Source organism: Chrysemys picta, chromosome 3, assembly GCF_011386835.1.
Source record: "Chrysemys picta bellii isolate R12L10 chromosome 3, ASM1138683v2, whole genome shotgun sequence".
NCBI lineage: Eukaryota > Metazoa > Chordata > Testudines > Emydidae > Chrysemys > Chrysemys picta.
Window position 1 is genome coordinate 141,582,229 of NC_088793.1, and position 26,431 is coordinate 141,608,659.

At 39.5% G+C, this 26,431-nt stretch overlaps 1 protein-coding gene across 4 annotated transcripts in view; it reads left to right on the top strand.

Moving 5' to 3' along the window:
* CNST (consortin, connexin sorting protein) overlaps window positions 1-23,276 on the top strand; it is a 100,678-nt gene extending 77,402 nt beyond the window's left edge. For 3 of the 4 annotated variants that reach the window (XM_005311502.4, XM_065589178.1, XM_065589177.1), the window contains 3 exons: window positions 338-1,248; window positions 14,685-14,820; window positions 21,519-23,276. In XM_005311502.4, coding sequence (XP_005311559.2) covers window positions 338-1,248; window positions 14,685-14,820; window positions 21,519-21,724 — 1,253 coding nt within the window. In that variant the 3' untranslated portion in view covers window positions 21,725-23,276. Of the gene's footprint in view, window positions 1-337; window positions 1,249-2,990; window positions 3,251-14,684; window positions 14,821-21,518 lie in introns of those variants that run through there. The other variant, XM_042845839.2, reaches the window with a different exon arrangement.
* The last annotated feature ends 3,155 nt before the right edge of the window (window positions 23,277-26,431 follow it).

A 26,431-nucleotide genomic window follows, 5' to 3' on the forward strand; every position in this document is an offset into this window, starting at 1 on the left:
GTTTGAGAGGGAAATTAGGCCCTTATTTCTTGAAGCACGTAAGAACATTCTTTACTTTAAGCATGTGAATAATCCCATCCCTTTTCAGCAAAACACTTAAGCATTTTCTTAACTTTAAACATTCACTTAAGTGCTTTGCTGAATTGGGGTCTTATTTATGATTTATTCTGGGTGTTTTATGTTTTCTACTAACTGGAGCAGCACTGTCTGCACTAGAGGGGAATTTATTCTGAAACATTTGTGTGCAGTGTTATCAAGTCATAGTACGCTCTTTCGACACACTATTGATGTTTTGAATCATTTTAAAATGCTGGAACTGTCTTCCTGTTGCATTTAGATACTGAAACTTGGCCTGGCATTGGACCAAGAAAAGAAAACCAGCACAGAGAGAGACAGATGAGTGAGAGCTCCCTATGTGATAGTAAAACTGATAGGCTTACAGAAGCAGCACGTCTTCAAGTAGCTGCAGGGAAGGACCACATGGAGGAGCAGCACTGCAGTGCTGAATCAACACTGGAGCCACACACCCAGTCTATAGGGACAGTGGGCAGGCCTTGTTCTGACTGTTTATCATCTGGGGATGCTGGTAAAGATAACAGTTTGCAGCCGAGAGAGAAGCAGTTCTCTAAGGATGTGGCAAAAATAGAAGACGTGGCTAAGGAGCCTGGAGTGGAACTCTCTGGTGAGCCAATGGTAGACACCTTAGTTTTAACGGACGCTGATTATATCCCTCCTGATTTGATTTCTAAAGATGAAAATGTACAAGCTGAAAGAAATGTTCTCAGGTCAAAACAACGTGCAGGCTCTACTGAGACTGCCAGAAGCCAGCTAGGAAATAGTGCATTAAACCAGCAGCAGCAGAAGCCTGGTTTAGGAGATGAGGATGGAAAATCCCCACAGGACAGAACTGCATCAAACATTTGTGAAAACATGTGTTCTGGAAGTAACAAAGCACCTGAACATATCAGTCCTGCACATCCAAAAGTATGCAAGGGACTGCAAGAGATGGCAAGGCAGCAGGAGGAGGAGATAAATAATGACGAACTGGAAGATTTTTTTGGCAGATTCTTAAATGGTAGCATAAAAGACACTGAAGAATCCCTTGCAAATTTAGAAAACCAAGAGGACTCTGAAACTCTCCCAGATATTCCACTGGAACAAGCATCATACAGCTCAACAGAAGCTTTATTATTAGATGACAGCTTTTCTTCGCTCGATGAACTTGCAAAAAGGATAGAGATTGCAGAGGTAAACACTGAGAAAACTATAAAAACTTAAAAAAAATGTATTGAATTTATTATAATCTTAGAAATTGATGCCTTCTTTAAAATGTGTGTTAAATATATATCCCTACACATCACTTCCTTATTTTTAATATGAAAACTAAATTATTTGTTTTTATTCTTCATCTGAATTGATTAATAGCCTGATTGTTTTTTCCAGAGATACTTAGCATCCACAGCTCCCACAGAAGTTCACGGGAGTTGTTGGGGGCTCAGCACCTCTGAAAATCAGACTATCATTCTATATCAATATGAAATATTCTTACCATTATTATTTTATACACAGAGACTGCTATTAGGAGTGCTGAGAAATCATAATAACTTCTTCCCTTGTAATTTTATACAAAGAAGTTGCACAGTAAATGGCAGGTGACGTAAATTATCTTCCTTTAATTGAGTGTTAATCATTCTTATTCATTGATAGAGTAAAACTTGTTTTTCACTGCCCATTCCCATAGGTGAGTAACAGAAGAGAGGGGAATTACCTATATAATTACTGTGTGACACTTTTTTATACATCTCTTTATATGGTTTTAAATAAGAACAGGGAAACTAAAACAGGAAGAAATCTTCCCTGACGTATTTTATTTATGTACTTATAATTTTCCTAACCTCTGTCAATTCTGTTGTTCAAACAAAAGTAATTAGGAGCCTCAGGGTTTGGTCAATGGAACCATTAGCGCTGTACTAGTATGGCCCATAATGAGGATCAACAATTCTAAAGATCAAAAGGTCTTCTAAAATACTTAAAAATAGAAGGCAAAATTCTGCCCTAATTCCTTTGAGCCCCATTACAGGAATGTAGGATGTTAGGGATTAAGCAGAGGTTTCCTCAGCCATTATGCTTATGCATGTGGCAGATGAAAGGCCTGGGATAGCATGTAGTATTGGTATCCCTATGCATTCAAAAATCATGACTCAGGCCTCCAAAATCATGAGCTATTAAAAATAATACTTAGGATTCTTTTTTTGTTTGTCTTCTGTTGTTTCAACCTTTAGGGTATACTTAGTTCATGTTTTCAGGCTTTTGTCTACAACCATGAAGGCTAGAAACTTTTTTTTTTTTTAAACGAAAGCTGATATTCTCACATAATCATGCGATTCCAGCAGCTGGGGTTTTGAGAAAGGCCTGCATTACTATAGTATCTGAGTGTCTCACAATCTTTAAAGTGTAGGAAAGTGCTATAAACTCCGTTTTACAGATGGGGAACTTAAACTAAGAGATCAAGGCCACACAGGAAGCTTGTTGGCAGACCAGAGAATTGAATGCTGGACTCCCAAGTCCCAGGCTAGTGCCCTAACCACTGGATCATCCATCCTCTCTATTGTGAGATGCATGATACAATCACAAGAGTTGTCAGTATAGTACAGAGTTTGCCCCAAAGGTCTCCTTACTTCTGCTCCAAGATTGAGTACCCTGCACTCCTCCAGTGCCTCCTGCATGAGATCAGGAAGCTCACTGGGTACCCGGGCTGAGCCACGTTCATATAGTTGGCTGACCTCAGCTCTTTGGATTCAATAGGGATCACACACATGCTTAACATTATGCATGTTGGTCAAATGTCTGACGAATCAGGGCCTGAATTTGCACATGGAAACACCTAATTTGCACGCATCATTGAACTAACTATTCTGCTCATTTGCATGTGCAAAACTCTGTGTATAAACTGAGACTGCTTTGGAAAATTTGTAAATTATATCTTACAGATAGTCCAGTCCAACCCCCGTGGATATATAGAAGAAGAGCCCCTTAAATATCATCCCTCAGTGTTGGGTACCTTCTGGAAATTGAATATATTGAGCTACACAGCTAACACATTTATTTTAATATAGAAAGGAGTCCTAAATAAATTTTATAGCAGTTTAAACATACTTGGTCTAACAATTTTTTTTTTACCCAGTTTCTTCACCAAAACTAGACCTATGCTGGCCCAGTGAACTGATGATATTGCTTTCTGATGAGAAATCTTGTTTGATTCCTGGTTTCATTCTGCTCCCAGGGCTTTAAGTGCTGTGGCAGCACTACTGAGTCTCTGGAGAGGGAAGAGAGTACCTTGCATAACTCAATAACAAATTCTCTCTTGCCAAATAAGGAGCAATGTTGGTTCACTCCAAAGAGTCTTTTTCCAGTCATCCTTCACAGGAGACCTGAGCTTGTGAGGTATAAATCAGGGGGAAAAGGCAGAGTGGAGTTAGTCTCAAAAAAGTTACAATGTGTAGTATGCAGGATCTTACACTGTTCTGAGATGCCTGCAATTGTTAGACTAAGCAGGGTGAGTTAAGGACAGTATAGCCCATCTGTATTCAGTTTCCTTGTGTGGTTTTTTTTTTTCCAGTTAATCTTGCCACTTCATGTTATTTTAGGGCTTAATTTTCAGAAGTGCTAAGAACCCACAACTTCAGTGGAAGAGAACAGAATCTCCCAAGTGCTTGGCACTTCTGAGAAATCAGCCCCTTAATTTGTTTCTATTGTTAATTTCCTTTAATACAAATAATAAATAATAAAATTTTGATTTTTTTTGTTAGCAGTACTGTTACAAATAATTTAAATTAAGATATCATTAACATTTTGACAAGTCAACAGATCTTTGCACTCAATATGTAATTTCTCCCACTGTTGTCATGAAACGTGTGAAGTTGGTTTATGCAAAAAGTATGAGAAGTATATATTGACACGATATTCTGGGAAGCAAATACTTGGAAAATGGATTAGCATTTCAATGTGTTATATTTAGAAAGCAAAAATCCTTGCACAAATTTCACAGTGGGAATGGAAAAACAAAACCATTTAATTAATCCTATAGTTAAGGCCCTACCAAATTCATGGCCACGAAAAACACATCACGGGCCATGAAATCTGGTCTCCCCCCTTGAACTCTGGTCTTTTGTGTCCTTTTATCCTATACTATACCGATTTCACGGGGGAGACCAGCATTTCTCAAATTGGGGGTCTTGGCCCAAAAGGGAGTTGCAGGGGGGTCGCAAGGTTATTTTAGGGGAGATTGTGGTATTGCCACCCTTACTTCTGTGCTGCCTTCAGAGCTGGGCTGTCAGAGAGTGGTGTCCGTTGGCCAGGCGCCCAGCTCTGAAGGCAACTTCCCGCCAGCAGCAGCACAGAAGTAAGGGTGGCAATGCCATACCAGGCCATCCTTACTTCTGCGCTGCTGCTGGCAGTGGCTCTGCCTTCAGAGCTGAGCTCCCAGCCAGCAACCGCCACTCTCCAGCTGCCTATCTCTGAAGGCAGCGCCACCAGCAGCAGCAGCGCAGAAGGGTAGCAGTACCACAACCCCGCCCCTACAATAAACTTGCAACCTCCCCTCCCCACAACTCCTTTTTGTATCAGGACCCCTACAATTACAACACCGTGACATTTCAGATTTAAATAGCTGAAATAATGAAATGTACAATTTTTAAAATTCTCTGACCATGAAATTGACCAAAATGGACAGTGAATTTGGTAGGGCCCTGCCTATTGTGGACTACAAAGTACTGGATGGGTCAATCTGATCAGAGTAAAATTGATCATGGAGCAAGTCTCAGCAGGAATAAAACAACACAGATTAGTTTGAAAGGAAATGGGAAATAATTATTATTTCAAAATAAGTTGCATAGACTTACCCTACCATATGGTTTGTATCTATTTGGTATTATTGTCTGGGTCTAGTGACACTGTAACTTAGATTTAAATAAATTATTGAACATAAAAAATCATTATATATACATAAAAAGTATACATGCATATTCTTGTAATATTTATAGTAAAGAGGGTTTTTTTATTACCCCTATATTTGGATCAGAGAATTATTTCACGCAGTACCCCCCATTACATTCTAAGTCTGAATTCAAATACTAATTATAAAAATAAAATGGAGAGTTTCTACTTTTATTTCAGGCATTTATACATGGTGGCCATTTTCTCAGGACTTGGGAACCTCACAATAAATGTAAAAAAATTGCTAAATGTTGGTCTTTCCAAGCAAAAACACAATAAATCTTGAACACCCTACCAGGCAGACAAAAGTTGGAACAAACATATAGCCTAACAAAGGGCCTTGAAGTTCACTGAACTTGGGCTCTGGAAGAGGTTTCAGAGATTTCAGAGGTGGAAGGTCAGCTTGCTACTATTTCTGAAAGGATCAAGAATTGACAACAAGAGCAGTTGAACAGATTGTAACCACAATCGGACAGAATTAAAGGTACCACTCGGTCATCATTTCACCTGTCGTTAAAGGGTCAGACTCTCACATAATGTAAGCAGATGCAATTTGACCTATAAGGTCTATGTTTACATTATACACTTCCTGTTTGAGTGGCCAGATTCTTTGGATGATATTAGGGCCATTACACAGAGATCAATTGTGTCCCCATCTCTACCAACAAGGTCCAAAGATGACACCATGTTGAGATTCCTTATTGTTGTATATAGCCCTTATCCTGTAGATTAGAGTTCAATGGAACTATTCCTGTACATAAAATTGTTCACATGTGTAAACATTGGTAGGATCAGGACCGCTACTGCTATGTACTGAAGCCCAGGTAACCATCTGATGAGTTTCTTAGAAAAGAATGGTTAGATGGCATTTAAATATAATATGAACAGCAGCTAGTGAACCTACCCAGTAGCCCCTTTTTGAAGTTTAATAATTTAATATGTCTTGTGTATTTTTTGCTAATATAGCAAGAGATTTGGTCCACTTCAGAATGAAACTGCTAATAGCTTAACTGTGTAGTCTTGCCTTTGGCAGTTTGTCACACACTTATTGATTAATGCATTTTTTAAAATAACGTATATATTGAATAAAACTAAAATGATAGACTTCTGTCATATAACTGTTTAAGAAGTAAGCATCATAGATAAATTACAGCAAGCTTGTGTCTTAGGACAATTTTCTGTTTTTAAACCAAAGTATTTGTGAATGCTCTGGGCCCTTTTGATTAGATCTCCATTAAAGGTCCTGGCAAAACTTTTGTCAAAATTATCTCTGTATATGCTGTGAATGATCCCAATAGACAGACTAAGAGCGGCATTAGTACATTAGTTTAAAGCTTTTTTTCTTAAGTTTTCAAAGTACAAGTGCCCATTTTCAGAACTGGACCCAAGTGGTGTGTCCATAAAATCTGTGATATTTGGGAAGAAATTAATTCTGTGAGTAAGAAATTAGGTATTTTGAATTCTGTACCAAATGCTGATACCAATAGGGTGGAAAGAAAAGTAATTTCATTAGCACTTGCTTTTAGGTGCCTAGCAGTCTTGATTTGCAATCTTTTTTCACCCAGCATGTTATGCTTGTGTTGATTTGTAAAGTCCACCACCCTCAGGGTTTTTTATTTCATGTAGACCGTTTCCATTCAGTCTTACTCATTGCAGAAAAGAGGAAAAGCTACTAAAACGTTTAGCAAAGAATGAGTTACAAAACAAGAATAGCTATAGGTTAATAGATGGCCCAAAAGACTGCAATTCACTCATGGGTCTGTGTTGGTATCCTCCATAGTAATGGTAAAAACTCAGGTCAAAAGATGTGTTAAGGGCAGCAGAGCCCTGAGAGTGAATTCAGTCACATAGTCATGTCAAAGTCATCTATTGTTGATTATATAACCTAAAGTTTAAAAAAAAGTTTTAACGTTTCAATTGCCTTCTATTTTATGCTAAACCCAGGGTTGTGAGTTCAATCCTTGAGGGAGCCATTTAGAGATCTGGGGCAAAAATCTGTCTGGGGATTGGTCCTGCTTTAAGCAGGCGGTTGGACTGGATGACCTCCTGAGGTCCCTTCCAACCCTGATATTCTATGATTCTATGTAGGGCCTTCTTTTGCTGGGAGCCCTTTATGAAACACAGAGGTAGTCACAGTGGTGCCTGGAGACCAGTTGCAAGCCAAAATTATGGTTCATGCTAGCCAGACAATTTTAACTGCAGAGTCCCAGTCAAATCTAATTCAGATAATTGCTTCTACCTATTTAAATTCCTCCTGCAGTCAATACTGAAAAAGTTACCTGTAAATTCCCCACCTAAAAATTGTTGTGGAAAACATTTGGTGCAGTATGACTCTTCCATCCCATTTCAATGGTGAGTACGTGATCTGCATATAAACAGTTTGTAAAATGCTTTGGGATCTTTCAGGATGAAAGGTACAATAGAAAAGTAAATTAAAATTATTTTAGTTGAATGAAACTGTGTGTGTTCCAGTAGGATAGTTCCAGTTCTTGAGTGGCTTTCTAGATACAGTGCAAATAACCTTTTATTACTTAATAAAAGAAGAAAAGAGAGGGTGTAAACATCTGCAATAAGCAAGTTTCAATGGAGAGTATGGCTAGATTTGGTAGATAAAGATGGCAGTCTAGACAAAGTGATATTGGATATGTTAATTCCATTATGGTAATAGATTCTGTTTGTATGGTGCCTGGGAGCCATAGCTTTGTAGGCGATTTGCAAAGCAAATAATTAAAATATTAATTATTTTATATATATATATATATATATAGGACTAAGGCTAGGTCAACACTGTCCCCCTCCCCTCCCCCCCAGTGTAGACCTAGCCTTAGTCCTTTATATATTAGAACTAAAATCTGAAACTCAGTCCATATAACAATAGGCAGGCAGGGCAATGAGTGAAACTCAGAGTAGCAAGACTTCCTTCACACAGGTACAACCTGAACCAGTTAACAACACACTGCTAGACGGCTCCTTATGCAGTTCAACAGGAGCCATTGATCCTCTTTATCACAAGCAATACAATTATAGCAACACATTCAGGCGTCAAACATTCTAGTTTCCGAAAGCAAATTCTTCCCCCCCCAGACAGATAAGTAAACTATCATTTTCTGCCCACCCTTCATTTTATCATGGTAAGGAAGTGTGAGTAGTTTTTGTGCCTGGGCTGGTAAATTATTATGATGAGCTGATTTTAGACAATTACTTTTAGTTCAGCTGGGTCAAATAACATTCATCTAGTATATAACCAATTTAGACTCTTTTTTTTTCTCGCTATGTTTGCTGGGTTTTAATGTGCTTTGTTGATTGTTCCTGTTTCATTAAAAATAATAGTTTAAGCCCCTAAGTACCAATCAGGGGGTGGGGTTTACTTTGAGTATCAAAAGGAAATGTGCATCAGAGTTTAATGTTATCCTTTCAACTATATTTTAATGTGGTTTTTAAACTGCATGCTTCTGAAGTGTGTACAAATGCACCTTTTTTGTACTTAGTTTGTCTCTGCAACAATTGTTTGACTAGTTAATGGTTATAAAATATTGCCAGTAGCTGAGAGAGCCAAGCTTAATCATTATCTTTTACTAGTTAAGTCATTGAAAATATGAAATGACATTATTGGTGCAGTGCCTACTGGGTTATGCCATTAACCTCTACTTTTAAACACAGCTCTTTGGAGTGACTTGATCTTTCTCTGTCGCTGCTCTGTCTGATTAGAATATGCATTTGTGCAATATGTAGCTCTGAATTGTGAGGTTATTTAGGAAGCAGAAATTGTGAAACAGACTACTCGTTTTCTGTGTTTGTGCTATTTGCATCATTTCTGTAGAGTGCCAGGATGTTGTCATATCCTCTGCTAATTTGATTAGATTACAGTGGGTATTGCAGCAGGCCAAAACCATAAAAGTAGCCTGGAATGTTGAGTTTTGAATCCACATATTCTGTGAAATTGAGACTGACAATTATAAATATGTTGGGTCTTGTCCCTCATTAGTAGATGAAAGGTATATTTGGTTCAGTGGCAAATCTGATTTCATATATATCTAACGCACCCTCCTCATCTGTAACATAAATGTATGCAGCTAACTCCTGCTAATTTTCAGAGTAACAAATCTGTTTTTACTAACTCCTTCTAATTTACAGAGTAGGTATAAAAGTATTAGTAACATTTCATTCAAACTTAATGGGGGGGATAGATGTTTTTCTTGTTAAGTAAAGATGATGTCAGGAGAGAAATGGGCATGTCTAAATACATTTTCTATTTTTAAGTCCTGTTAATTTCCATCGTGGACATAACTGCCAATAAATGAAGGCTATAAATAGAAACATTTGTGGAGGAAAAATTGAGGCACACCTTCTAACTCAATTGAAATTCAGTAGCCAAAGGGCAGCATGGAAAACTTAAAATATTTTGCTAAAATATAGTGACTATCCCTTCTGCAATAGGGGACCGTTGTTGTGCGCACTTCTGTTTTATGCATAATGTATATGTACAACTTCAGTTTTATTTATAGATTTTTTTTGTACTGTTCATCATTGTTGTATCTGCACCAATTTTAAATAGTTGGTGTTCTTGCCAAAAAGGATTTTGTAGTACACCTCTACCCCAATATAACGCTGTCCTTGGAAGCCAAAAAATTTTACTGCGTTATAGGTGAAACCGTGTTATATCGAACTTGCTTTCAACCAGAGCGCGCAGCCCTACCCCTCCGGAGCACTGCTTTACCGCGTTATATCCGAATTTGTATTATATTGGGTCGCATTATATCAGGGTACAGGTGTAATAGGAAAATACAGTAGGTGTTTTAAAGAAGGGCTTTGTGAACAGACACTAGCGCTTAAATCTTATTTTAGTTTGATTCAGTGTGAATATTCTCACACAGTCATGTTGTCTATTGCTTCTGTGTTTTAATTTATGAAAGAAGTTATGTTCTTTATGTATCCTAGAAGTTTGCTAAAGCATAGTCTGTCAGTAAACTAGTAGCCTATGAGCCTGAAAACTCAGTTGCAATGTTTAAACAGTTGACTGTTACTATCAACACCTGGATCACAGGGAATGTGTGCTACTGCCCATACCATTTTGGTGTTGGATTTATAGAGATGTCTCAAATGTACATCCAGCAAATGTGAACACTGCTATAGTTGCATCCTTTTACAATATTTTAAACTAACTTTTTAAACGCTCTTGCCTAAAACTCAGTTGAATACCATTTTATGGAAAATCTTTTCTTTTTGTGTAATTGTGGTCATGTTTATCAGATAGTGATGACTCTAACACACAGAGCAAATTTTCATATATGCATTTACATTACTACTCATACAACAGTTTCCTGCGCCATCTAGCTACTCTTACTTTGAAACGTTTCCTTTTTTCTTTTCCTAGTTCATGCAAGAACCCCAAAACAGAGAGAGAATACAGGCTGCTCCCTAAGGAAGCATGGCACAACTCACCCTGCCTTGCTTTAAGCTGTCTTTTTAGGACTGTCTCCTGTGCTTTGCTACAGAACACCCTAGGGTGCAAGCAGGAGCAGGAAACAGCCGCCCTCCTACTCCCTACTCTCACACTCTTAACGTGATTACTTGCAATTCCAACACAGTCTTCGATACACCACACTGTACTCTTACTAAAGAACATCTCTAGTTGTAGTAACACTAAAATTTTAAGAAGCCAGTTAAAGCCTGCATTCTTTGGCGCTTCTGTTTTGAAAAATAATTATTTGGAAGGCGGAGGTAGGTTTCTGCCTCTAACTGCCCAGAGTAAGTACCCTTTTACTCTCTTAATATGTTACTGTTTAACCAGAAGTAGTCAGTTGTGTTACTGCAATTATATATATGAATTGTTTTTATTGTAAATACTATTGTCTACTTTGGTTGTAAATGGTCATGTTACTTTAGTATTGAAACAGCTTATTATTTAGGGCTTAATATTTGGTCTCTACAAAAATATGAGTAGAACTAAAGATAAACACATTTTATCAATAAATTCTAATTTTTCTAAAAATCCATGGCCCTAAATAGCTTCCCTATATTTAGATAACTTAGCCTCTTGTGTATTAATGGGAATCTCTGTATATACTCAGCTCCATTCTGGAGGTTGGATGGATCCAGGTGAAGCCAGTAGAAGTGGATAACTCCACATCACCACGTGAGCATCACTGATATGCTCTGACTTTTCCTCCCTTACATGATTTTATACACAGGGTAAAAGTGGACCTACATACTTGTCTGAAATTCCTTCAGAAAGTTGTATTGCATCTCCATTTTAGTTTGTCATTGGCCATTATTTTTTCTAGACATTTCAAATTCATTATGAAGAAATCAAATTCCAGAAACTTTATTTGGTCTCATGGATTCTATCTTTAGACCAGGAATGTGGCCTGTGAATAAGCACCATGTCCAACGAATTGTCCTGTACCATTTCTTACATCACTGTTGTTCAATGGGATTGTATCATGCTAACATTATGAAAATCATTGCCACTTGAACATTAAGAGCCTGATACCCTGAGTGTTCAGTATCTTGCACGCAAGATCTGGCTCTCTGCCACAAATATATCAGATACTGTGGTCAGTCTCTGTCCATTTACTTACCTTGAATATGCCTTCTATGAAAAACTCATGACATTATCTAATCTTGCCAAACAAAAATTGCTTGGTCACTGCATTAACCAGTGAATGCATATTTGATATCTTTATTCTGCAAAATTCTTGTTTTAAGCTGAGAAGCACAACTTTTTCTGTTGGGGTCTCTCTGCCTAGTCTCTTCTGCTCCTTAGTATGCACAAATAATTTTGTTTGTTTGGTATATAAAAGAAAATTGCTTGCTTTTTGTTTTTTGAAGGAACAGTATTTTCAATTATTTTCTATTATGCTGTCTCAGATTCTTTCTCAAACATTTTGATACCATGTCTGTTCAACACTCACCAGGTGCTGCAGCCCGAACATCCAATGCTGAACGACAGTTGTACCATCTATCTGGTTTCTGTTAGAATAAGACATTAGTTTTCCTGTGCTCCAGGGTGTGCCTATGAAATGTTCTTCTGTGTGCCCATCTAATGAGATCAGCACCAACATTTGGGCAAATGTGAGGTCCTACATCTCGGAACAAAGAATGCTGGTCATACTGGATGGCAGATTCTATCTTGGGAAGCAGTGACTCTGAAAGAAGGCTTAGGGTTATGGTGAACTCACAATGTTCTGCTGTAGCTAAAAGGGCTAATGTGATCCTTGGATGTATAAATAGGGGAATCTCCAGTAGGAGTATGGCAATTATGTAATCTGTATTTGGCTCTGGTGCTGCGATTACTGGGATATTGTGTCCAGTTCAAGTGTCCACAGTTCAAGAAAGACATTGATAAATTGGAGAGGGTTCAGAGAAGAGCCACAAGAGTGATTAAAGGATTGAAAAAAATGTTTTTAATGATGATAAACTCAAGGCACTCAACCTATTCAGTTTAACAAAAAGAAGGTGAAGGGGTGACTTGATTACAGTCTATAAGTACATATATGGGTAATAAAAAAATTATAACGGGCTCCTCAGTCTGGTATAACAAGGTCCAATGGCTGGAAGTTGAAGCTAGACAAATTCAAATTGGAAATAAGGTGCTAATTTTTAACAGTGAGTGTAATTAACTATTGTAACAATTCACTAAGGATTGTGGTGGATTCACCATCATTGACACTTTTTAAATTAAGATTGGATGTTTTTCTAAAAGATGCTCTTGTTCAACCACAGCTATTGGACTTACAGCAAGAATTAATTCAGGGAAGTTCTATGGCCTGTGGTATGCAGGAGGTCAGACTAGATGACCGTAGAGGTCCCTGTCCCTTCTGGCCTTATAATCTATGAATAAGTGATAGACATTCCCTGTTGTATTGTTTAATTGGGAGGACATATCCTAAAATATGTTGCAGTCAAACAGAAATCTGATTACAGCATTTACTAACTTATTTGCAAGGACAATCATACAGCATAGAAAACAACATAAAAATTGAATATATAGGGACCCCCACTGCTAAAAACTGGATCTCAGATCTGTTCTTGCTATTGGGAAGGTTTTGTTGTTGAGATGGCTGAAAGCTAAAACTTTAAAAAGTTTACAAACACCCCTATTTAGAGATGCTAGACAGTCTCCTTTTACCTCAGTAGAACTCAGATGACACACCAGTGATTAATATCATTGTGAAATGTATGTACGAGCACTAGATGAGGAATCATGGATACTCATTGATACAGACTGCCCGGACAGGAGGGGATGTCATAGCTAGCTACCTGTCTCCTGTGAAAATTAAACCTGACGGAATCAGAAACTATGGAAGGCTCATTTACATAGAAATCATACGAGGGGATGTAAAGTCCACAGGAAGGGAAGAAAAGCAGCCTGCCTCTTGAAAGAAGTTTATTGAACTTTGGGAGCCAACTTCACATCCATCACTAGACAGACACAAGGGAACAGAGCTTTTGCAAGCTGAGAAAAATGGGTTCTTCAACCAAGTGGGGTGGGGGCGCTAAAGTCTCTGGAATTAAATATAGGCAATAAGACCTAGGTTCACAACGTTTTTGGATAGAGACCTTCCATGCCCACCACTCTGTCAGTAGCTGGGTGCTCCAGCACCTCTCTGTGTCTCCTCATGCCATCTCCTAATTCATTTGCTACTGTCTCTCCTTTTAGCTCTCTGTTTTCTCTATGAAGTCGTCTTTATACTCTTTTTAACTCTCCAAGTATATTTTAATTTTCATTCTCTCCCCTCCCCCCCTTGGTTTTTGCTACTCCCTTCCTACCTGCTTCCCCTCTCCATTTCTGCTCTCACCAAAAAGTTACATGCTGCTTGGGGTAAGAGCGACATCCTTTGTTGGCTGTGTGGGGGTAGACAATATGTGTTCTTGCAGCTGACCTGATAGCTGCAGGAAGAGAATGGAAAAACTTTGGGTAGTGACCTGCTGCCCAGAGCACTGTTTTATGTGAATGTTCCCAGGGCCAGCTGTGTTATGGGGATGCCAATAGAGCAGGGACCTTTGAGTTGCTGCCTGCTGCTTTACCCAGAGAGCTTGTTACAGTGAGAAACTAGAAGTGGATGTCATGCAGCTTTCCCTCCCCCTGCTGTTCCTCTGTTGTACATTGTGCCCCCAGACTAGTCTGTTGCCTCCCACGGGAGCCAGGTGTGGTGCCTTAGAGTCACGATGTTGGGCAATGAATCAAGCAATGTAATTTCCAAGAGTGGTTTGTGATGGTCTGTGCAGGGTTACTGACCTTTAGAAAAAGAAAGTAAATTTATTGTTCGCTGAAAGTATTGAAGACCCATATTCATCACTGCCCCCATTCATCATGAATTTAAGGCCTTCGGCTACATAGGAACTAATAGAAACTACAACATGATACAAGATCCAAGAGAATAGATCTGTGGATACTTAACAGAGAGAACAATTGAAGAGAAGTTTTCTCCTCTTACGCAGCAGGAAAAGGAATGATACTGCAATTTAGCACTGCAGTTATCCTATCTATTTCAAGATGTACTTGTGAAGAAATAATTTCACAAGTGCAGCAGCATTACAAGAAAATAAACAAGGGGAAACTGTTTCTCTGCTGTTTTTCATTCGCTTCTTCCCTTACAGCCATTACTGAGTGGCTTTCGTGTCTGGATTTCTAACACAGTCTGTTTTGTCACTCTGTGCCAAATGATTCTTATAAACTCTCATAGGTTGCCCCAGCAGAGGGACTGGTGTCCATCCTAAAGAAGAGAGATGACAGTGAAGGAAAGACGCTTGCTCAAATCCAGCAGAGAAATCCAAAGAGAAGAGTGAGATTCCAAGAAATGGAAGATACCTTGGATCAAGGTAGCTTGCTTATGTTAATTTGTGTTTTCATAGTATACAATTACAAACCATATCTGTGCTTTCATTTGTTAAATAAGAAAAAAAGCAGGAAATAGTCTGATTTAAACCAATTATTGCTATTGTCTGCCCTGTACTGGCTTGCTAGCTATTCTCCATGCAGTGATCGTAGCAATGGACTGTACTAAAAGTTATTCTAGAAATATGCAAAGGCTTTTGTGCAACGAGTTAGTTAACCGGAACAAAGGGAAACTTTAAATACATTTTTGTTGTAAACCAGAGCTCCCAGCTTTGGCTGAGGCTGACAGCTTTCTCCTATCTGGATTTCCCTTCATTTAATTTCTAATCCTTAAAAGTGGAAGAAGTAGGTTTTTGCTCATTAATCTAATCAGCATGTCAAAAAAGCAATGCAAAAAACCTGCATGTTTGTTTTCCCTTGCATAGCTTGCCCTCCAGGATAACCAGGCCCGCTCAGAAACCACAGTTGTAGGACTATGGGATTGGAAGGCTTGAGGCTTTAATCTTGTTTTATAATTACTAACACGGGTGTCAATATGTTTGCAGTTGAAATTTGGTTTAAATTATGTTTAATGCATCCCTGTTTACTGATGGTTAACTAACTGGGGAAATCCTTACTTTGCTGTCATTACTGGAATGAGTTTTACTACAGTCCATCACTGTCGTCACAGCACCTTATCACAATCGTGGCAGCAATAAGGGCTGGTCTACACTGGGGAGGGGTGGGGGGTGGATCCATCTAAGGGCTAGTCTACACTACCTGCCCAGATCGGCGGTAGAAATCGATCTCTCGGGGATCGATTTATCGCGTCTCATCTAGACGGATAAATCGATCCCTGAATCGACTCTTCGTCAGGAGGAGTAAGCGCCGTTGACGGGGGAGCCGCGGCGGTCAATTTGCCGCCGTCCTCACAGCGGGGTAAGTCAAATAGGATGTGTCAAATTCAGCTACGCTATTTGAGTAGCTGAATTTGCGTATCTTAAATCGATTCTCTCCCCCCCCCCCCCCCCAGTGTAGACCTAGCCTAAGATACACAACTTCAGCTACGAGAATAGCGTAGCTGAAGTCGACGTATCTTAGATTGACTTACCTCCCATCCTCATGGTGCGGGATGGATGGCCGCGGCTCCCCCGTTGACTCCGCTTCCGCCTCTCGCCCTGGTGGAGTTCCGGAGTCAACGGGGAGCGCGTTCGGGGATCGATTTATCGCGTCTAGATGAGACACAATAAATCGATCCCTGCCGCCAAACCAGCGCGGTAAGTATAGACAAGCCCTGAGACTTGCCAAAATCATCTAACCAAAAAACAGTAGAATTTATATTTGTATTTAAAATATTTACTGATGGGGCAGGAACTCATGGTTTGTCTTTTTCAGGGCTGAATGACAGATTGTGTTGTGGTTCCTAGAGGGAACCAGTCCTGGCTCCTCTTCCTCTGACAGGGGCAGGGCACAAGGATTCTGGGGATTCAGGGAACTTGTGTCTGCTCCTTTTCCTGTGCTGGGTGGAGGCGTCAGGTATCTTGGCTCCTCCTCCCAAGTATTGCAGGTGTCCTGGCTTCTCCCTACAAGTGAAAGTGATTGGTCCTTTGTGGTCTGGAAGAGGAAGTTTGCAGCTCCTTTCTGAGTTAGTGAGAGTGAGGTTTGGTATTGCGAGGTCCCATTTCTCAGCCTCTTTGAGTGTACACCATGGTTGGGGCTATTTCTCTTCTTTGCAGAAGTTTCTTCAAGGCCCTGTGGTCAGGTTGAAGGATGAGGGAGTGCAGGGGTTGAGTCCAGTAGTGGAAGGATCCATCTCCCAGTTCTTCAGGACTGTTTGGCACCACGGTCAGGAATGAGTGCAGGGAGTGGTTCCTCTTCCTTTAGGAGCTACCAATGCTTGAGGCTTCAAGAAGTCAGATGCTGGCCACTACATGTCTGAAAAGATGCCACTCTACACACACAAAAGCTTTGATTGTCTGTAGGCATAATGGGAAAGGGAGCTGAGAATAATTCAGATTTACTTGTCAATTTATTTGATTTTCACCATAAACCATAGGAGGGACCAAAAACCAATAGACTATGGAAGGCCAGGGGCTATAGAATAACAGGCATAATAATTACCTTCGTTTATTCCTGTTGTTCCCTTGAAGATACATCATCTCTTAATTCTTCTCTTAACTAGACTATTTGAATTCTTCTCCCCTTAGTATCTTCTCTTGTGTAGATAGTTTGGAAAACACTATATTGGGAATGCGGAGGGAAGAAGAAAACCCACTCTGTTGGGAGTAGAGGCATAACACTAGATTTTAAATTGATATAAGTGATTGAGACTGTAAGGGATATTCTCTTGGCAGAATTGCCACATAGTGTTGAATATTTTATTAGCAAAGGAAATTAGCTAGGCAGTGACTTCAACAGATTTTGGAGCAAGGCAGTGTTTTGTAACCTACCATACAAATAATTAGAAATATTAAAAAAGGGTCACTTTCAGCATATTAGATCTTGTGGCTCCCACTGTTGCACTAACATTAAAATTTTCCATCTACCAAGAAAGTGCTGGGATAAAGTTTCTCCCACAATGTATTTTTAACTTGCCATGGGAATTTATCAGTGCATTACCCTGTTACAATTCTGGCATCCAGAGATTTTTAAACACCTAGGTAAAATGAGTTGAAGCATGGATCAAAATATTGTAACATTCATTGGGCCAAATTCATCTCTGCTGTAAATCCATTGCAAACAATGGAATTAACCACTGGAGCAATTTACTTAGGGATGTGGTAGATTCTCTGAAGTTTTTAAATCAAAATTAGATGTCTCTCTTAAAAATATGCTCTAACTCAACCAGAAGTTATGGGCTTGATGCAGGAACTGCTTTGTGCAGTTCTATGGCTAGTTTTACACAGGAGTTTAGATGAGGTGATCATAAAGATCCCATATGGCCTTCAAATCTATGAACACTGAGAATGACTGTGGCCCCTTTTTTCCAGGTGGTACCTATGCTGTGTTTTAGTTGTCCTGCGTGTAAGGTTATAACTTCTGGTTTGCTAACAAACTCTAAGTCCTCCAAAAACAGAGAATTTCTTTCTCCTTCTAAAGTCACCTTTTATTAGAACTGGTTTGGAATTTTGTGATGAAACATTTTTTTTCATCAGAAAAGCCAGATCATTGAATCTGAAGTTTTTCATGAGAACATACCAGTTTCAACAAAAGATGAATTGGGAAATGGTTTCTCAGGTACAGGATGAAATTTCTAGTTCAAACAAGAGAGATTCCCATCACAAAACAGCCAGTAACCCACTGGTTTATGGCACTCACCTGGGTTGTGGGATGCCAGGCTCAAATCTCTGATCTGTCTGATTTAAAGCAGGGAATTGAGCCTGGGTCCCCACATCCCAAGTGAGTGTCCTAACTGCTGGGCTACAACATCAGTCTCTCTCTGGCCCAATAACTATTTTTGTATACCAACTGGAGCAGCTCTAACAGGATAGATTGAGAGAGACCCACCCCAGAATAGCCAGTAGCCTGGTGGGATGTGAAAGATGCCGCTAGCTCTCTCTCACTCTCTCTCTTTCATCAAACAACTTTGATAGGTTTTGGTTTTGTCCTGATGTGAAATGGGAAAATTTTCAAAATCTCAAATGCTTATGGGATGGGAAAACCCATTTCCTGCCCAGGTCTACCTTTATTGCTGGGAGTTATGTTCCCAGTGCCCAGTGGAATCCCTTAGTCAGTAAATATTATCTTATAGTTGTGATCCATTTTTATGGTGATAACTAAAAACACTGTAATATTTTTTTAAAAAGCTAACATTATTCACTAAATCAGCAATCTCATGATCTTACATTGTAACTTTTCTTTTCTCTTCCCTCTAATCTTCACCTTCTCACTGTGTTCTAAGATAGGCTGTAAACTTTGGGGGACAGAGACTGGCTTAAATATCTGAAAAGTGCCATGTACCCTTATGGCGCTGTATAAATCATTAATGATAATCATTTTCAGGGTATCCTTTGCATACTCCCCACTTGTATGGATGTTTGTCCCCCGCAGCTGCAGAAACTTCTGGAACGCAGATCTCTTTGAGGCCACACAAATGGCCTCTTGCAACACCAAAAGTTCAGAGCTTAGGTTATAACAGGTCCATGTAGCTCCAGCTACCTCGATTCCTTCCTTCCAGTGGCTAGGGTAGGAACTTTTTCTGTGCCAGAGGGTTTTTTTTTTTTTTTTTGGTCAGACGTGTATTTTTCACTAAATAATTCTTATTGTAAATATTTTTGAATAGTTGTTAGTTTTAGATCGTTTGTATGTATCTTTTAGGTAATTCTGTACTATTGTACAGTTAAATTTCTGAATCAGTACAATCTGAGTTCTAGAGGTCAAATTCTGCTCTGTGATTCTGGGGCAACTCCAGACATCGGTACAGAACATTGGAGTTACTAAGTAGAATTTGGCCTTGTATTATAAACTGTTTAGAGTGGATTTACAGCAAATGGTAAGCTTTGTCTTCTGATATCGCATACAATAGCTGTAGCTAAGTCATTTCATTCTTGTTGCTTTGGTTAGCCAAAACAGAGTACAAGTAGCATCCATAAGAATAATATTGTAAATAAGATCTTGCATGGCAGTGGAACTATTCTGGGTCTGTAAAATGTATATTTTAAGATACAAGCATAATCCTTTTTCTCCATGAGTCAAATTTTCCTGGCCCAATATCCACCGTTGACATGGGATCCACTGAAACATTTTGCCTCAAGTAATGTGCCTTTAATCCAGAGAAATCACTGAGAAAATTTCTGTAACGCCTCCTCGGTAGCATGTTTATATTGTACCCAAGATCCCAAACCTTAAAAACTGTCTGGTTGGTTACAATATATAATAAAACAATATATGATAAAACAGCAAGGGGAAATATGTCTATAGCTCCACTTATTCTTATGTGATTTTTTCCCCCTCTTCTCTCTATAGCCACAACGATCTAAGGACCTAATAGTGAGAGAGGTGTTGAGCCTCTGCAACTCCACTTAAGTCAGTGGGAGTTGCGTGGCTATGCCATTTCTTAATATTTAAAAATGCTTCCTAGCCATGTTTCAGCCTTCACATTTATAATCTATTCTGGTTTCTAATGCTGTTAGATAAAAGCCAACTATCAACATTTAGATCTTGGCTAGAAAACAGCTAGAGAAAGGAGGAAATGTCTAACATTTATTCTAGATCTGTTTCTACTGTCTGTTCCAGGGAGTTTTTAGTACAATAGCACCTATGCCAGGATTAGTGCACCATTTTACTAGGCACTGTGGAAACTTATAGTAAGACATAGTCCCTGCCCAGAAGAGTTTACAATCCAGATAACAAAAGGGCTAGTTTATATTGCCAAATGGAGCAAAGGGGTTCAAAATGGAAACAGACTTTGGTTATTTTCATTATCTTTATGCAGGAGGGGCAGTGAGAGGTTTTTTAAAAAGTGAAGCGTTTTTGTAAAAAAATAATAATTTACAATTGAACAAGCAATTCAAATGTCTGAAATTCTTGATTTTACCATTTACAGCATAAATATCCAAAAATAGAGGTTTTTCTCTGAGAATCTAGCAAAGTATTATTTTATAGCTATTAGTTGCAGAGCTTAGAGCATTCCTGGGGTACAAGGTAATTGAAGGGATAAAGGAAAGACTGCAGATAAAGGTTCTTGATTTATGTTTCTGTTGTCATCACTGAGGGCATCTTTACACAGGATAATTAATCCTGTCTAAAATAATGTGTGATTTTTAAACTAATATAGTTATACTGCTGTTACACTGGTGTGGACACTCTTATTCCAGTATAAGAGGGCCTTTTTTTGGTTTAGCTTATGTCACTTGGGAAGGGATTTAAGCTAAACCAAAAAAAAAACCCCACTTTTATACTGGAATAAGTGTGTCCACGTGGGGATTTATATATAACTATATCAGTTTAACTACACCAATATAAACTGGTAAAACTTTCCTGTGTAGACAAGCCACAAGTGGCAAACTTTTCAGACTAGCGCTAAAAAATCTCTACTGCTTGAACTGAAGGGGAATTCTTGTAGCTACCAATACTGGGATATCCTTTATTCTCGAATCTGCCAGCTACTTGAGAGCAGTGTTGTTGTTAAACCTGAACCCTTTCAGGTGCTTGTTGCATACAAATGAAAAGACACATTCTCTCCCCCAAAATGTTTATAATCTAGAGCTGGCCATTTTTCTCCCTGTGAAAAATTTTGAATAGAAACTTTTTATTTGAAATTTTTCATTTGAAATGTGTCCGAAAAATTTTCCGGGAAAAAGGCAGTAAAATTGTATGGTAGTAGAACTAAACAGGTGTGTGAGTGTTTGTAGGGTCATGGTCTAAATATGAAAAGACTCAAGAAGAGGACGGGAAAAGGAGAACAGGTGTTACAGAATTACGGTCATATGACTAATGATGGGTTGTCATATTGGTACAGAAACACATACACACAGACACACACAGGGGTTTTTTTTTTTTGGTTTTTGAATGTACTATAATTTGTAGTAATTTTTTGTCACTTTGACACGCACAGCCATGGTACCTGCCATACTCCCCAATCCTCCAGTTAAACAAATCTCAAATTTCTCCCGAGATTTCATATGGCTAATCTCAATAAGTACAAAGTTTATGTGTAGTCTTTTATTTTATCCACTGTATGTCATGTATTTTATATTTACAGATGAAGTTGGTGGCGGCTCCTGTATTTTGCTGATCCTGTTGTGCATAGCAACTGTTTTCCTTAGTGTTGGAGGAACTGCCCTGTACTGCACCTTTGGTGACATGGAATCCCCTGTATGTACTGACTTTGCAGCCAACATGGACTTTTACTATACCCAGATATTGCAGGGTGTGGAGGAACTTAAACACTGGGTAGCCTTCACATAGTTGAAATGAGCAGGGACAACACACTGATAGCTTACCAATGATTACCAGAGAGGTTAAAAAAAAAATGGTGATTTCAAGTTTTCTGTAATATGTGCCACCTTCAGGTGAGGTACAGCTGATGGCATAAACCTAACCTTTAAATACCAGTTGAGAAGAACTGTCTACTCTAGTAATCAGGTGGGGAGAAATCAAGTTTGGAGCGGGAGAATAATAAGCAAAATGTCATTGCCTTCACCTTCTGAAACCAAGCGAACAGCCATTCAACATCTTGGGAAGTGAAGAATATAGAAAACTGATTAGCCTCTACACAGTCTCCCATTGCCACACATTCTAAGCAATCTTTGCAATCTTAATGAAAGGACAATTTTGATTTACAGCTGTTTGCACAAAAGGGTTGCCTCCAGCTATCATGCAATAAGTCTGTGTTTTATGAAAATGTTTCCTTATTTTTTTTTAAGTCTTAATGTATCTTTTCATTTTAAATGTCCTGGTGAGCTATTTAATTATGGGTGGAGTGAGGAGAATGCATTGGCATTTGCAGTGCCCTCATACTAAGTTAGTTAAATGGATTGGCCTTATGTCTTTGTGTGTGACAGTTGTCATGAGTGGGTTAAATCTGAAGGCAGATTTGCCAAATTCTCTGGAATTTTATTCCCAAAATTGGGTGGACAGTGTTGGAAATTTGTGGGATATTTTAAAAAGAAAATTCACTCCCAGCACACAATACTAAGTGTAGGAATTTTTTCTTACTAATAATAGTAAAGCCGCTTGGGCCAATGAAAGGGAATGGGACTAGGAGTCAGGATACTTGGGTTCTCTTTCTAGCTTTACTACTTGCTTGCAGTGACTACTCTGCCTCAGTTTCCCCCTCTGTAAAATGGAGATAATTATCTTTGTCCTCCTCTGTAAAATGCTTTAAAATCTACAGATCGAGAATGGTATAGAACTGTCTGGTGTTATTATTTATAAGTGCAAAATGTCCTGAGGTTTTGTTCAACCTGGCATATAGCCAAGACCAGCTGGAAAGTTCAGAGACAAACTTTTCCAAATTTCCACCTCTGAGCTTTACTGAGTCATTTTGAATAAAATTGACTCTATTACACCAAGTCTTGTTCTCAGGGGAAAATCCTCTCCATCTCTGTGACATTTTATTTCACCCTGAGATCTTTCAACTCCATCATATATTCCTATCACTCTTTTTTCATGGAGATCTACTCCCCCTAGATTTTTCTCTTCTTTTCTTGTCCAGATCCCATGTTGAGGGGAAAAAACAAATAACCAAAAATATTTTGAGAATATATAGATATTTTCATTTTTAAAACTTGCAGTATTATTTATTTCATCACCCAAACCACAGTATATAAACATATGAGCTGAAAGTTTCCACTAAAACCATCACCAGTGAAATAGTTTAAAATTGTGATATTTTTGTCCATTAGGGTTCATTTTGAACACATGATGGAGATGAACAGCGCAATTCATACCTCTCCATATTAATTTTTAGTCTCCTTCTGTGTGGAGACTTGGGAAGGCAGAATTGTGATAATTTACATTTAAAAAGATAATTCTGCAATGAGGGCTTGCAACATAATTAAAAAAAAAAACATTTTAAATTCCCATGTTTTAGATGTTTCCACTGTGTTTTATGGAAGACCCCCTAGTGTTGCACTGTATCATATGTACCAGTCAGGAGAAAATATCTGAACTCAGGGCCAGATCCTTAGGTGCTTTACACACCTTCAGAAGGGCCAAAAGGGGATACTGTTCAGAGATACAAGAGTCTTGGAGAACCCATTCAGTAGGATTCCACAGGTAACATTGTCAAAAATACCTAAATCCCATTTTCAAATGTGATTTAGGCACTTGGGATTTGATCCTGTGCTCATCAAAGGCAATGACAAATTTCCCGTTGACTTCAATGGAAAGGAGCAGGCTTTTGGAGTCTAGGGCCTGGTCTACACTAACCCCACAATTCGAACTAAGGTACGCAACTTCAGCTACGTGAATAACGTAGCTGAAGTCGACGTACCTTAGTTCGAACTTACCGCGGTCCAGACGCGGCAGGCAGGCTCCCCCGTGGACTCCGCATACTCCTCGCGCTGAGCAGGATTACCGGAGTCGACGGCAAGCACTTCTGGGTTCAATTTATTGTGTCCAAGACGCGATAAATCAAACCCAGAAGTTCGATTGCCTGCCGCCGAACCAGCGCGTAAGTATAGACAAGCCCTAGGTCTCACTGAAAGTCAATGGGACTTAGGCTCCAAGCAGGGCCGGCTCCAGGGTTTTTGCTGCCCCAAGCAGCGCAAAAAAAAAAAAAAAAGCCACGATTGCGATCTGCGGCGGCAATTCGGCGGGAGGTCCTTCGCTCCGAGCGGGAGTGAGGGACCGTCCGCCCAATTGCCGCAGAATAGCTGGACGTGCCGCCCCTCGCCGGAGTGGCTGCCCCATGAACCTGCTTGGCAAGCTGGTGCCTGGAGACGGCCCTGGCTCAAAATGCCTAAGTTGCTTTTGAAAACAGGATTTGGGCATCTCAGACACTTGATGTGTTAGAAAATTTTACTCTAAATGACATTATGCAATACAGGGATCACCCAGGAGTGGCACTAGGGTTTTTGCCGCCCTAGGCGGCAGCGCTCCTCCTCTGAACATTTGGCGGCGGGGGGTCCTTCCGCTCCGCAACTTCGGGGCACTTCGGCGGCGGGTCCCGGAGTGAGTGAAGGACCCGCCACCGAATTTCCGCCGAAGACCTGGAGCGGAAGGACCCCCCGCCACCCCCCAAATCCTGCTGCCCTAGGCGACCGTCTAGGGTCGCCTAGTGAAAGCACCGGCCCTGGGATCGCCACAACAGAGGTGGTTGAAATCCTGGCTCCACTTAAGTCAATGGCAGGATTTCACCCTCGGTACGAACTCCCCATAGGATGGGGATATGTACGGGGCATCGTCTGAGGACCTGTGTTATTATAACATGGCGTAAGTGGAGAGCAGCCATCTGTAGCTGCTCATGCTATCTTTATTTGACAGTAACTGGAAGTGACCCAGCTGTGCAGGTGCCCCAGGTCACATGGGTTGCAGTCACAGATGAGGATTCCCTCATAGTTCCTTCAGGCAAAGCACTTTTTACTCTGGCTTTGCTCCCAGGACTGAGGTGTGAGTCACTAAATATGCCTTGTTGTTTTTCAATCTGTGCAGAAACAAATTTACTTTTAAATTGTAATAATGAATTATTTTAAATTAACTGCTGTTTTTAGCTGGTGCACGGTGCTTCATATATGTAGGGGAGAGAGCCACTGACAAGATAGCAAAAGGCAAAGTTGGACCGTAGGGCCCTTTGCCCTAGCCTTGGCCAGAATATGGCAGCTGCTTCTGCTAATGCAGTAATGGACTAGCCAGTGGAGGAGTCCTGAGGTGAGTGTTAGTATGAAATGATTCCTCTTCCGTCTCAGGATACAGTATGCTTGGGGGCTCCAATTCACTCCACCCAATATTTTAAATGCTTACTAGGGTTGTATGATGGAGTATGTCCAGATTAGGCATTTACTGTATAAAGTAACATGAAGTGAAATCATCAAGATATCACTCAGAATTAGAACATGATCATGCTTTCTTGCATTTGCAGGTGGATTGTCCCTCTAGTAAGTTTGACTATTCCTAATGTACTCTCATGCTTAAGTGTTTGTTTTTAAGTGAAAGTTGAAATCGCTATTTTCCAGAAAAAATTGCATGTGTGGATTTTGTTTTTAAGTACCCCATCTCTGAGGCTCAGTTGACTTACACCTTAGGAAGCCTCATTTGCAGCTTTATATTATAACTAGCAATTTAAAATGTCTAGATTAATGCAAAACTTTTGCTTTCTAAATGAAATATGAGAACAATAATTTCTTTTTTCCCCCAAGAAGGGCCTTCTGTTTTATGGTATTGTAATGCTGGGTTAATCTAAAAAGAGAAAGGAAAAGTCACTTTTATATCCTGAAGTGTTACTGGCTGGATCAGTACATCGCTTTATGTCTGGGTTTATTTATTTAATTCCAATTGATTTTAAAGAAATTCTCATATTTTCCTGTTTATTTTGTTTGTTTTTTGTTTTTTTGTAAACTGCTGACGGAGTGTCGATAAGCATGCATTCAGTTGTTACAATGCTGCATTTATAATTACTGTGCAGTTAGCGTGTTTTTGAGTTTGTGTAACTTTGCATTCACTGTTTAAGCATATTAAGTTTATATTTAAAGCACCAACTGTTAATTTCAACTCTTAAAAAAACCAGTAACCTGGTTTAAATGTCTGTGCACCCAGTCACCAAAAACTTCAAGAGTTATAGCTAAAAATATTTATTTAAAAGTATATCAGATACAGAGATCAAAGATCCTTATACTTTAGGTTCATATTATTACAAAACTATTTTAAAGCTGTTCTATTGTAAATTTTAAAGAGATAAAAGACAAGGTAATTTTAAAAAGCAGCTCACTTTGCACTTGCTGGCCCAGACCCTGCACTGTGGCCTGGATGCTTTGTGCTGCATTGCCAGTGCAAAGCCACTCCAGAGTTCGCATAACTGGCCACAGGAGGATCCCCAAGGGTAGGGCGATCCTTCAGTGACACAGAGCCAGTGTAATTGCCCCTACACTTTCCCTCTCTCTGCCCTGTTGTTTGTGCAAAGGGTGTGGCTGGAAACTATGACCAGACAGTCCCTAGCTGGTATAATTTAGAGCA